Genomic DNA, 14,067 nt, shown 5'->3' with positions numbered 1-14,067 from the left:
GACCCCAAAGAAGAGATTGCATTAGTGTAATAGTCATTTTATACAGAATGCACAAATGAGCAGGAAGATCTACACCTTTTCCTTGCAGCTGTGAATTGCCAGTCAGCCAGGTTGCTGTTGTCCATAGTATGACTTCATAACTCTTGCTATGTCTAAATTCATGGACCAGCTGCCTAACGCTTCAAGGGAGGAATTTTGAGCATATGTCATTAAAGGCTATTTGGTAGCAATAGTTCTTTCAGTCGGGCTGGATGTCCGTGATATTTCCAGTGAGAGTGATGCATGGCAATGACTATGGGAAGGTCTGGTTCGCTCCTCCTACCTCCTCTGTTGGGGGAACTATCTGGCACTGCTTTTACATGGTAAGGGCTCATCACCCCAACAGCTGGGTCCTAAGCGCCATCAAATCAAGTCATCAACATCCAGGTCCCTCCATCCCTCTTCAGGGACCTTTCTCACCATATACTCCTTCTCAAGCAGGTTTGCTCTTTGTGGGAGTTTGGAAGCAGTGCGGGAGGCTCTTGCTGTAACACCGTGTCAATTATAGAGGGTAGCCAGTAGCCGTGTTAGTCTGGATCTGTAAAAGCAGCAAAGAATCCTGTGGCATCTTATAGACTAACAGACATTTTGGAGCATGAGCTTTCGTGGGTGAATACCCACTTCGTCGGATTCATCTGCCGAAATGGGTATTCACCCATGAAAGCTCATGCTCCAAACATCTGTTAGTCTATAAGGTGCCACAGGATTCTTTGCTACCAGTGTCAGTGTTTCTATTCCCAGTACTTTCTGGTACCCAAATTCAAGGGAAGGGTAAGGCCCATTCTCAATGTTGGTAACCAGACCAAATATATCAGGTGTATGAGGTTCTGAATGATCAATCTATCAACTGTCCTTTCTGTGTTGTCTCAGAATGACTGGTTTGCTGTCCTGGACCTTCAGGATGCCTACTTTTATGTGCCAATTTTTCCCGGCCACAGAAAATTTCTTCTGTTCATCACGGGAGAGTACCATTTTCAGTATACAGTTCTCCCCTTAGAACTCTCTTCTGCCCCTTGGATTTTTACCAAATGTATTGCTATTGTCGTGGACTATCTCAGAAAGAAAGGGATACACATCTTCCTGTATCGAGACAACTTGTTACTGAGGGGCAAGTCCAGAGACGAAGTTCTTTCTCACATCCAGACTACACTGTGCTTGCTCAAGTCTCTGGATCTCATTCTAAACACTGGGAAGTCAGCTTTGGTTCCCACTCAGAAAATAGTTCAATGGGACCCTAATAGTGCCTATGAGTTTGATAGAATTTCTGCTGATCAAAAACCTTCAGGCGATTTGCCACCTTTACCTCAACCTGCAGTCTCAGCCTTCCAAAACAGCTCACAAGTCCTTGAAGCTCTTGGGCCACATGTCTGCTTGCATGCAGGTGGTCCAATTCACAAGACTGAAGCTTCAGCCCCTTCTCACGTGGCTCAGCACAGTTTGTTGTCCAGTTCACCTTAGACAGATTATTCCATTTCCCTCCACTGGCCTTGGACTCGCTGCAGTGCTGGATGTTCTCAAGAATGTTTGTCCGAGTGTTCCCTTTGTCTAGCCCTTGCCAACCAGAAATGTTTTCACCAACACCTCCCTTATGGGCTGGGGAGCACATCTGGAGTTGCTGAAAGTCCAAGGTTTACAGTCAGAGCAGAAGTCCTCTCTGCATATCGATGTGCTGGAGCTTCGGGCCATCTGCAATGCATATTATGCTTTTCGGGACCATACCAGTGACTATGTGGTTCACATACATATTGACAATACCACCTTGAGATATTATGTGAATAGAAAGGGGGAGCACACTCCAGGGTGCTCTGCCAAGAGGCAATCAGGTTGTGGCAGTTCTACATCAAGAAGAGGATTACTCTGATGCTGAACACTTGCCTGAGGTCCAGAATCAGCTCATGGACCATTTCAGCAGGAGGTTTTCACTGAGTCACAGCTTGGGGCGTTCCTGTTTGCTACAAGGGACATCAGGAAATGACATCTATTCTGCTCTTGAGGAGGCCTCAATCCAGGTTCCCCACCAAATGCTTTCCATCTCAGCTGGAACTTAGCTCTCCTGTTTGCTTTCCCTCTGATCCCGATGATCCCACAGATCAACTTCAAACTGTGGTGGACCAAACCAAGCTGATCTTCATTTCCCCAGCATGGCCGAGGCTGTATTGGTTCTCTGACTTTCTTGCATTGTCAATTCGGCCTCCAATACCCCTTCCTCTGCATCCCAACCTATTAACACAGAATCATTGCTGCACCTTCCATTCTGTGTTCAGCTCCCTGCATCTTACGACATGGCTGCTGCACGGCTAATACCATGGTAGCAAGTTTCTTAAAAGGGATTCTTCATCTCTATCCTCTGGTCTGAGACCCAGTTCCTCTACGGGACCTTAATATGGTCCTAGCAGCTTTGATGGGACCACCATTCAAGCCCCTGTCAGAAAACTGTGTTCCTGGTAGCTATAACATGTGCAAGGTCAAGGTGAGTCTGTGAGTTACAGCCTCTGATGTCATAGCCTCCTTATACACAATCCTTCCAAACAAAATGACTCTACAACCACATCCAATGTTTTTCTCTAAAGTTGTTTCTCAGTTTCATCTGAACAAGGCAGTATATTTACTTTTGTTCTATCTTCAGCTGCCTTGATCTCTGGAGGAACAGAGTTTCCACACACGGGATGTAAAATGATATCTAGACTTCTATCTGGACAGGACTAAATAATTTTGTGCTTTGCCTTGCCTGTTTGTGTCGTATACAAATTGTATGAAAGGTCAAGTGGTCTCTTCCCAGACTATCTCCAAATGGATAACAGCCTGTATTAAGACTATATATGAAATAGCTTTGACTGTGGCTGATCAGCAGGTAAGAGCTTATTCAATGAGAGTGAAGATTATGTCAATAGTATTTGTTAGCGATGTCTCCATATTGGATACTTGGAAGGCTGCCTATGGTCATCCATGTATTCATTTATGAACCATATGCCATTACAGCATCTTCCAGGTTGGATGCAAGTTTTGGTAGGGCAGCCCTGTGCTCCTTGTTTAGATAGATTCAAAGCTCTGCCCCTTAGAGGGGGGTTTACTCCTTGTGAGTCACCTAAGTGGAACAAACAACTGCATCTACTCAAGGAAGAAAAGGTTACTTATTTTAACTGTGATTCTTTGAGACATGATATAGACATATATTCCACAATAAACCCTCTCTATCAAACTAATCTCTGGCCATCTGGTGCAAAGGAATTGAGGGGGACACATTAGTGAGACTTCATATAGCCAGGAGAGGAGCTACTGCCACGGGGTGCAAACACCATCCCTCTACAGTACTGCTAGGCAAAATTATCCAGCTCTGGGGTGCTGCACACACACACACCTAAGAGGAAAAAAAACATTTCTTTTTTTGAATATCTAGACTGGGTGACAAGCTTCTTCCAGGTAGTGCCACCATTCTTCAAAGGTGATCTTTATGTTTGCCACCAAATGAAAGGATTGTCAGCCAGGAAATAGTCTGGATCAGGGAAAAGGTGTGGAGGGAATCACACAGAATTGTAAAGTTGTTGGTGTCCCTGAATCATGCCCTCCAGGAGAGTGGTTTTCACTTGTATTTGACCAGAAGACAAAGGAAAACCATCATTAGATTCTATGAGATTGGAAGTGGCTTGGGATTGCAGGGGATTCTGCTGGGTTTATAAAGCATTCAAGTGTGCGTGAGTCAATGAAGGCCAGCGTGACAGATATTGCTGGGGATTTCTGGGACTGGAACCTGCAAGTGGGGTGTCCTCCAGAAGAGCTCAAAATGTGTTCCAATCAAGACTGAGGTGTGTGGGAGCTGTTTTTTTTGAGGTCAAGGCTGAGTAAACCATTTGGGCCATAATCGGTTCAATTAAAGTCACCGCAGTCCAACTGAGCTCTTTGCAGTAGATACAGTTACCTGTTCTTATGTCTACATCGACCGAAGATCGTTAGACAATCCAATTGGATCTGATGCTGCAGAGGGGGCCAGCTACTTTCTATAGATGGCTGCTGCAGTGCAGGTCTTCTGGGCCACTCCACAAAATGTGGCTCATGTTTCCATGCTGTGTTGCGGAGGTTAGATCCCAGATGTGAGCCTCAACCATCTGCATGTCCATCTTCTAGCTGTAGCTGAAGTGTGTACCTTTGATATGAACCAGGATGGGCAGGAACAATGTCCCTAGCCCCTGTTTACCAGAAGCTGGGAAAGAGCGACAGGGGATTATGGCTCATTTGATGATTACCTGTTCTGTTCATTCACTCTGGTGAACTGGCCAATGTCAGAAGACAGGATACTGGGCTAGATGGACCTTTGGTCTGATCCAGTAGGGTCATACTTATGTTGTTTTGATGCTCTAAAGGGCTGTTACAACACAGAAAAATAATTCTCCTTAGACAGAAGGGTTGAGAACGTCGGAGCTGTGTCAGGATCCAGACCCACATCTTCCATGAAGGTTACATGCTTTGCAAATCCACAGCTCCTGAGCTTTGGTGCATATCATTAACCACCAGCCCCACTGCTATCAATGCAGCTGGCTCCTGCACTGTAGCTAGCAGTGTGGCTGTGGGGTGTCTGCAACTAACACCAGTAATTATGGGGCACAGAGCATCACACAGTGGGTCTTTGTGTCTAATTCTGTTCTTTTCTCCATTTCAGAGACTGAGAAGAATGAGAAGAATCTGAAATCAGGTAACTGGAGAATCCTCAGTAAATGTATGACTGCGCTTTCACACTATGGTGAGATAGGAAAATCAGCACAAACAATGTATGAACTTCAGTTACCTGTATGATCATCTGCCCTTTTCCTGCAAATATTCGAACATTTCAGTGTTTGCAGCTCACATTTCAGTATCGTCCTTAATGATGGAGAGTGAATTTAGTGCATATGGATTAGTGGGACATAATGACAGTCTGGATACGTCTATATTGCAGTTGAGAGTAACTTCCAAGCTTGAATAGCCAAACACATATTAGATTGAGCTTGTGCACTAACAATAGCAGTTTGGTTGAAAGAGCAGGGAGAGAGGCTCAGGGTATCTTCCCAACCAGGTAGTCAGATAGTCTGAGTGGTTTTTACTTGAGTAGCTAGCACCGTCGGCTGAACATTCTACCCCTCACTACCTAGCTATTTTTAGTGCACTAGCTTGAGCAGAGCTAGCACTTGTCTGACTGTCCGATCTGGTATCACTGTCCCAGATGCACTGTAGATGTACCTAGAGTTTGGAATAACACCACGTCACTGTGCTTAGAACTACACTGAACACATGATGGTCTCCTTTTCTTCTCTCCCCAGATTGCGAGGAGCTGCGTGAGAAGCTTGGTAAGAACATCCACCCCATTAGAGCCCCTGGGCAGGGGCTCTCAGCCACACACAGTGCTGAGCAGATACAGAAGCAGCAACACCACAGGGCAGGGCTGAGTGAAAAGTTTGAGCCAAAATCTGAATCACCGCAGTCCCACAGAAGCACTGTGGGCTCTTACAGTGTCACCTGGCCTTTGACAATCCAATGCCAATCACATTGTTCTGATGGACGAGAAGGGGGCCAGCCACTTTCTATAGATGATTGCTGCAGTGCAGGCTCTTCTGGGACATTTCCTAAAACATGGCGATGAGCAAGAGACCAGACTCAGACTCAAGTTTCCATGCTTTGTTGCCAAGGCCAGATCCCAGCTCTGAGCCTCGATCATCGGCTCGTCCATCCTCTAGGTACACCTGGAGCGCGTAGCTATGAAGCTGCAAAGGGCTGTTAGTAACAGAGAAAAGGAATTCCCCTTAGACAGAGTGTTGAGAATATCAGAGCTGTATTGGGATCCAGATCCACATCTTCCATCAAGGTTAGATGCTTTGCAAATCCCAGGTGTCCTGCATGTTGCTGCATATCACTAACCACCAGCCCCACTGCTATCCAAGCTGCTGGTTCCTGCACTGGGGCTGGGACTGGGGCTTTGGGGGAGTCTGTAACTAATCCCAGTCATTTTGGGGTACACAGCATCATTCAGCACATCCCTCTGTGTAATTCTGAATAACAGAAAATGTGGAAATGGCAGACATACTGAGTGAATTTTTTGTTTCAGTTTTCACCTAAAAGGTTAGTTGTCATTGGTTGTCTATCATAGTGAATGCCAGTGAAAATGAGGTAGGACCAGAGGCTAAAATAGGGGGAAAAGAAGTTAAAAATTACATAGAAAAGTTAGATGTTTTCATGTCACCAGGGCCTGATGAAAGACATCCTAGAATACCCAAAAAGCTGATTGAGGAGATATCTGAGCCTTTAGCTATTATCTTTGAAAAGTCATGGAAGACAGGAGAGATTCCAGAGTATTGGAAAAGGGCAAATATTGGGCCAATCTATAAAAATGGGAATCAGAACAACCCAGGGAATTACAGAGCAGTCAGCCTAACTTCAGTACCTGGAAAGATAAAGAAACAAAGAATTAAACAATCAATCTGCAAATGCCTAGAAGATAATAAAGTGATAAATTACAGTCATTGTGGATTTGTCAAGAACAAATCATATGAAACCAACCTGATAGCTTTCTTTGACAGGGTGTATCTGAACTTTAATAAGGTTTTTGATACTGTCTCGCATGAACTTCTAACAAAAACAAACATGAATTCCAACCTAGATGGAGCTACTATAAGGTGAGTGCGTAACTGGTTGGAAAACTGTTCTAAGAGAGTAGTTATCAGCTGTTCACAGTCAAACTTGAAGAGCAGATCCAGTAGGGTTTCTGGGGATCATTTCTGGGTCCTGTTCTATTCAATATCTTCATCAGTGATTTAGATAATGCCACAGATAGTACAATTATAATGTTTGGAGACATAACTAATTGGGGAGGCATTGAAAGAACTTTGGAGGATAGGATTAAATTCAAAATGAACTTTACAAACTGGAGAAATGGTCTGAAGTAAATAGGATGAAATTCAATAAGGACAAATGCAAAGTACTCCACTAAGGAAGGGACAGTGAGTTGCACACAACAAAATGGAAAATCACTGCTTAGGAAGGAATACTGCAAAAAGGGATCTTGTCATAGTGGATCACAAGCTAAATATGAGTCAACAGTGTAACTCTGTTCCAAAAAAATCAAACATCCTTCTGGGATGTATTAGCAAGAGTGTAGTAAGCAAGAAACAAGAAGAAAATCTTACGCTCTACTCCATGCTGATTAAGTCTCAAATAGAGGATTGTGTCCAGTTCTGGGTGCCACATTTCAGGAAAGAGGTGGACAAATTGGAGAAAGTCTAGAGAAGAGCGACTAAGGTTAAAAGTTGCTGTCTCCTACAAGTCATGTAGATGAGCATTCGATACTCATGGTCCCTGCTGTTGACATAATGTGCTAATAATAGCAGTGTAGCTATGGGCAGCAGACCAGGATAGTCACCTGACTATGTACCCAAGAGGTCCCAACAGATTTGTACTTGGGTAGCTAGCCCAAGATATTCCACGTGTTACCTTTTTAGCGCACTAGTTTGAGCAGAACTAGCATGTGTCTGTCTGCCCAAACTGGGAAGCTCACTCTCAGCTGTAATGGTGATGTCCACAAAGTTTGGAACAGCCCTATGTCACTGTGCTTGGAATGATACATGCTGATCTCCTTTTCTTCTCTTCCTAGAATACCAGGCCGTGCCCCAAAAGAATGGTAAGATCATTCACCGCCCCATTACAGCCTCTGACTGGAATGCTGAGCAGAAACGAAAGCACAGCAAGGAAGGGCTGAGTGAACAGATAATCAGAGTCACTTAAAGTCACCACAATCCCACTGCAGCACTGCGCTCTCTGCAGCAGAAGAAGAGTTAACTGCTCTTATATCTAAATCAACAGACAATCCTTTGACAATCTAATGCCAATCACATTGTTCTGATGCTGCAGAGGGGGCCAGCCACTTTCTATGGATGACTGCTGGAGTGCAGGCTCTTCTGGGCCACTTCCTAGAAAGTGTCTCATGGTCCTATGCTTTGTTGCCAAGGTCAGATACCATATGTGAGCCCCAATCATCTACACGTCCATCCTATAGTTACATCTGGAAGGCGTAGCTTGTATGCTTCAAAGGACTGTTAGTAACACAGAAAAGAAATTCCCCTTAGTCGGAGGGGTTGAGAATGTCAGAGCTGTATCAGGATCCAGATCCATGTCTTCCATCAAGGTTAGATGCTTTGAAAATCTCAGGGCCCCTGTGTGTTGGTCTGTATCACTAACCATAAGCCCGGCTCCGATCAAAGCTGCTGGCTCCTGCACTGGGGCTAGAAGTGTGGCGTCTATAACTAACTCCAGTAGTTATAGGACACACAGCATCACACAGTGCACCTCTATGTCTAATTCTATTCTCTTCTCCATTTCAGAGACAAATGAAAAGAATCCAATATCAGGTAATTGGAGAATCCCTAGTAAAGGTATGACTGCGCTTTCACACTATGTTGCGACAGGAAAATCATCACAAACAATATGTGGACTTCAGTCACATTTATGATCATCTCCCCCTCTCCTGTAATGTAGTGTGATCTCTGTGACTGGTTGGTGTTATCTGTGGGCTCAATGCAATGAAAGGGATGGAGCCAGAGGAGTCTCTGTCTAGTGGTTCCTCATCTCCCCCAAAATCTCACACACACTCATGAGAACAGGTTGGCAAATGTGTATTTTGCAGTGAAAACTCAACAGTCATTGCTTGTGAGATTCCCTGAATATGGGTGTGGCAGAGAGATGGGTTTGCTGTGACAAATCTGGGTCAGATTCTGTCATGCTGAGCAATAGCTCAGTGGTTCTTTCTCTGTGAAGGAAAAAAAAAAAAAGCAAAGTCAAGGACACTATGTGAGATGATTCCACCCCTGTGATTGTCTCTGTCTCACAGTGAAGCGAAAGGAATCTAAGAAGGAACTCTCTAAATAAGCGTCTGTGTTCATCCATGGTAGATCTCCTGCTCTATCTCTTGCTCTGTCTACTGAGATGTGTGAGCTCTGGGACTGCTTGGTGTTATCTGTGGGCTCAGTGAAATGAAAGGGATGGAGCTGGGAGGTCTCTGCCTAGTGGTTCCTCACCTCCCCCATGTTCTCATACACACTGATGGTAACAGGTTGGCAAATGTGTATTTTGCAGTGGAAACCCAAGCGTCAGTGCTTGTGAGATTCCCTGCACATGGGTGCAGCAGAGAGATGGGTTTGCAGTGATAATTCTGGGTCAGATTCTGCCACGCTGGGCAATTGCTCAGTGGCTCTTTCTCCTTAAAGGAGAAAAAAAAAGCAAGTTGAAGACACTATGTGAGATTATTCCGTTCCTGTGAGTGTCGAATGCACAGGACAGAGGGCGGGTGATTAACTCCTGGCACAAGCTCCCAAGGGCAGTGGTGAATTCTCCATCTCTTGATGACTTCAGCTCCAGGCTGGACACCTTTCTGGAAGCTTCTGTAGCTAAGCTCAAGTTATTGGTCTCAGTGCAGGGGAAACTGGGTGAGATTCTCTGGCCTGTGATGCACAGCAGGTTGAACTAGATGATCTGATGGTCCCTTCTGGCCTGAAACTCTATGAATCTGTGACATTTGCTCTCTTGAGCTTTGCTAATAGATGCAGCAGCACTGGTTTGCAGCTCCACACAACTAATTTATTTCACTGTGAACTTTTTAATATTTAGTAACAATATTGGTTTGCATTGTGGTAGGGCTGAGAGGTGCTGTCCCGTTCTGCTGGGCACTGCACACATACGCAGGGAAATACAGATGACAGGTGCAGAGAATGGATACAACATGCCAGCACAGTGACTGGGGTTCTCCCGGCAATCACAGCCTGGAGGAGCCCTGAGGATCCCCCTCTTATCTCCTTTGCCCTCTGCCATGCTCCCTTGCAGCCACCATTCCTCCAGCTGGGGAGGGCTGGATGAGTTTCCTCTAGCAATCAGTGCTGTTCTGTAACCAACCAGAGGGGTCACTGTAAAGTAACTGACCCCGCCCGATGGTTCTCCTGGCCCTGCTGCACCAGCCCAAGGCCTGTTTTACACACAGCCCTGCACCAGTTTAACTCAAGGCATGTTTTGTAACCTAATTAGATAAACTGATGCCAGTGTGTGTGTAGACAAGGGCTAAGGAGTGAGAAAGTCCCCATGTCTCTGCCCTCTTGGTGCATATCACAAACCACCAGCCCTGCTCCTGACAAACCTGCCGGCTCCTGCACTGGGGCTGGGAGTGTGGGTGTGGGATGTCTGTGACCAATCCCAGTCATTAGGGAGTGTACAGCACCACCCAGTGTGTGTTTCTGGGTCTAACTCTTTTCTATTCCCATTTCAGAGACTGAGAAGAAGACCTTGGATGCAGGTACTTGACTAAACACCAGTAAATGTGTATCTGCACTTTCATACTCTAATGTGATAGAAATATCACCACATGCACTGTCACCTTCATGATCATCTCCCCCTGCCCTGGAAATAAGGAAACGTGGCAGTGTTTGCAGGTCACATTTCACTATTGTACTTAACAACAGAGAGTGCGTTTAATGCATATGGAATGGCAGGACTCAGGCTAGGTTTACATTGCCCAGTGGTTCAGAATACAGCGTGTGAATATCAGCGCACACCGAAGTGCTGCGCTGTAACAATCCTGTGTGGATGCTGTGAGCGTGAACTGAAAGGTTCCTAGTTTATATTTATATAGTCATATTTGAAGAGGACTATGTCAGTGTGATGTAGGTACCATTTAGTGTGCACCAGCAGCATCCATGTGGGGCAGTTTCACACCTTCAGGCCAAACTAGGTACCGTTTAGTGATCAGTTACCATGCAGCACTTTGGTGCATAAAGCAAATCACATCCCCATATGACGAATTCTGGAGCTAGTTAGACAAGCCCTAAGTTAGGTGCTAGGCAAACTTCCTCCATGCAGGTGTGTGGATACATCTCAGTTCTGACCTCCAAAATCCCTGCTATGCCAGTGCTGGGCTTCCCATTTGCACACAGCTCTGCCAGAGCCCCTCAATGCTCACCCATTGCCTCCCTTTTATACAGACTTGAGCTCCACAGTCCTGTCCAGTCCTGCTCCCTTCCCTGCCCACCCTTGCACGGACCATACATGCCAGGTCACTGGAACTGAGCTGTGCAGGGATTCCCACTGCCTGAAGCCCTCTGCTATCGCAGCCCTGGGTTTCCTCCCTGGCCCCAGCTTTGTTGGCATCCCTCAGTTCCCACCCACCGCTTCCCAGCTATTCCAGCCCTCAGTTCCTCAGTCCTGTCCTGTTTCTACCATTCCTAGTCTAGTCCTGGGGTTCAAATGAACAGAGACTCCAAACTCTACTATGCTCTGTATGGGATTTGTGAGGACCCATCACTCACATTATTCTCACAAGAGCCAGGACAGAACCTGACCCATGTCTCTAGGGATGGATGGTGAGTCCAGTGCCACACAGCCCGCTGGAGCCCTTCCCCAGCTAAGCTCCTGCCCACCACTAACCCTAGAATTACACACTTGTGCAGATCAGCACCACAAAGGGATTCCACGGCACAGAATAAGAAGTTGGAAGCCAGGTGACAGACTGCAGCAGGGCAGGTCTTTCTCTATGGGATACATGTTCGGGTGTGACGCTCCCTCCCCTCAATCCTGGCAGTGGCATCATCTGTGGGTACTGGCACCAGGGCAATTTGTGGGCTCTGTTTAAGGGCTGATCTGAGACTTTGTCTTTGTTCATTAAGAACAGTTTATTCTGGTAGCCAGACACCTGTTAGACTGAGCTAGTGCAGTAACAAAAGCAGATTGGCTGGAGGGGCAGAGGCAGTGGATCAGGGAAGCTGCCCGGCTAAGTACTCAGGTGGTCTGAGTGGTACATGAGTAGCTAGCCCAGGCCACTGTACATGCTACCCCCGGCTACCCAACTACTTTTAGAGCACTGGCTCAAGCAGAGCTGGCACTTGTCTTCCTGCCCAAACTGGGATGCTCACTCTCAGCTTCAGTGTAGATGTACCCAGAGAATAACCCCATGTCACTATGCTTAGAACGACAACACTGAACCCACAATGGTCTCCTTTTCTTCTAGCTCCAGAAGGCCAGGAGCTGCATGAGAAGCTTGGTAAGAACATCCATCCCCAGTTGAGTCCCTGGGCAGAGACTCCCAGCCACACATGGTGTTGAGCAGATCCAGAGTCACCAACAGTGCAGGGCAGGGCTGAGTGAACAGTTTGGGCTAAAATCAGAGTCACATTAGTCACCCCAATCCCATCGCAGCACTGTGCGCTCTCTGCAGCAACACAGGGTTCTTCTTCAAGGGCTTGCATATGTGCATTCCACTCCTGGTGTATGCATGCCCCACCGATAGTCTCGAGAAATTTTCTCCTGCCTGATACCCTTTGGGGCAACTCTAGTGTTGTCTGCGACCACACGCTGATAGTGCTGGTATAAAGTGCCCCGCTGACCCCGCTCCCCCTCTTTTCCTTCTTACCATCTGTGACAGTCATTGAAACTGCTCTCCTTGCATTCACAAGTTCTCTCAGTGGAATTAGTTCTTTATATATTGAAAATAGTTAGTATTAGTAAAATTACTAGTGTTTCATTCGTTAGTTAGATTTTCTGTGTTTATCTGTTTTTCCATCCTTCCCTGATGCCGAGGGATGTCTTGGTCATTGGGCTTCAAGCCCTACATTTCTAGTAATAAAGCTATGCTCCTAAGATACCCGCACTCAAGTTGCACAAATAAAAATTACGCAGCCCAGCTACAGTTTCAGTTCATGGAGGTGGCACTGAGACCTCCACATGAGCCAGGCCTGTCAGACTCAGTATCGAGTGCCCTGCCATCAGTAAAGAGTATTTCTTTTACTGTATTAGAGTTCTGGGACTCCAATCCCCATCCCCTGTGTCTAGGAGGGGGTATAAAAAGCAGACTGCCAAACAGGGATGATCCCCGGCACTGAAGTCTGCCAGTCTAAACTCAAGCACATTTCTGCCTTAGTACTACCGAAGCTGGTACCGACTCTGGCAGTTACCACTGAATCTGGAGACAGAAGCGTCTATGCCAGAGGCATTTGTGGCTGCCAGACATCTCCCCTTGATGTCATTACCAGTGTTTCCAGCAGTACAAGACTCTTTACTATCGGTGCTGGTGGGGATGGGGAAAGCAACTGGATGGTTACAGTGCTTGGTACCAGACCATCTTCACATATCCGTGACAGCTCACGCTTCCGTACTGTCAAAGGGAAAACCCGCAATGCTTGTCTTGTGGCAGACCTCTCCACCTTTGCAGCGGTCGCTGGCACCATCAGGAACTGGACCCTGTGATCAGAAGGAGGAGAGTCATCCTCTTCTGCATCGGAGATTGGGTCCTACTCTTTCCATGCTCTAAGCCACTCTCATTACTCCTCCAGGACGTTTCCACCCTTCCATGGATCCAGCCACAGGAGTACCACGGAGTAGTTGGCCAGGAGGCCTTTGGGGTCCTATGCCAGTCCAATGGCCCTTTTGGAATCTATGTGGTTTTCTCCTAATGTCCAAGGTGTATTCCAGGTGCTTGTGACTCTGGTACCGAGCCTGAGACTGGGCTCCAAGAGCAGGCTCAACAGCATCCAGTAAATCAAGTAGGGGAGAAAAGGAATCCTCATCCTCCTCTCTTGTGAAGGCCCTTTCAGGAGAAGGCATTGTCACCTCATCCAGATGACTATAAGGCTCACCATGAATTGTTAAAGGGGGTGGACTTAAATCTGAGTGAACAAATAAAGGCAGTAAAAGAGTTCTCCCACAGCGTGGTCAATATTTTGCCACTGCAGATCCTTCTAAAGTAACCCTGCCATTCAATGAGGCCATTATGGACCCAGTTAAGGGGTTGTGGAAGATCCTGCATCCCTTCCCACCACTTCATTAAAGGATAGTGAAAGTATTATGTGCCTGCCCAAGGTTCTGAGTTCCTTTACATCTAGTTCTCCTCCCCATCCCCCTCAGGTTTCTAGTGGTATCTGCTGCCAATGAGAGAGAAAGGTAGGAACATTAGGACACAACCCTAAAATCAATGGACTCAAAAAGATTAGACCTCTTTGTTAGGAAAGTTTATTCCACTGGGGGGTTACAATT

General features: G+C 46.3%; 1 protein-coding gene across 1 annotated transcript in view; it reads left to right on the top strand.

Annotated features, from left to right (window-relative positions):
- The window catches only part of LOC142047557 (butyrophilin subfamily 3 member A2-like), a 37,586-nt gene extending 27,239 nt beyond the window's left edge, over positions 1–10,347 (top strand). Inside the window, exons 8-12 of the mRNA XM_075071257.1 lie at positions 4,694–4,774; positions 5,331–5,357; positions 7,655–7,681; positions 8,382–8,432; positions 10,313–10,347. Coding sequence (XP_074927358.1) covers positions 4,694–4,774; positions 5,331–5,357; positions 7,655–7,681; positions 8,382–8,432; positions 10,313–10,347 — 221 coding nt within the window. The remainder of the gene's footprint in view (positions 1–4,693; positions 4,775–5,330; positions 5,358–7,654; positions 7,682–8,381; positions 8,433–10,312) is intronic.
- The last annotated feature ends 3,720 nt before the right edge of the window (positions 10,348–14,067 follow it).

This window comes from Chelonoidis abingdonii, chromosome 11, assembly GCF_003597395.2.
Source record: "Chelonoidis abingdonii isolate Lonesome George chromosome 11, CheloAbing_2.0, whole genome shotgun sequence".
Classification (NCBI taxonomy): domain Eukaryota; kingdom Metazoa; phylum Chordata; order Testudines; family Testudinidae; genus Chelonoidis; species Chelonoidis abingdonii.
The sequence above is the reverse complement of the archived record's forward strand: the minus strand, read 5'-3'. Positions and strand labels throughout refer to the sequence as shown.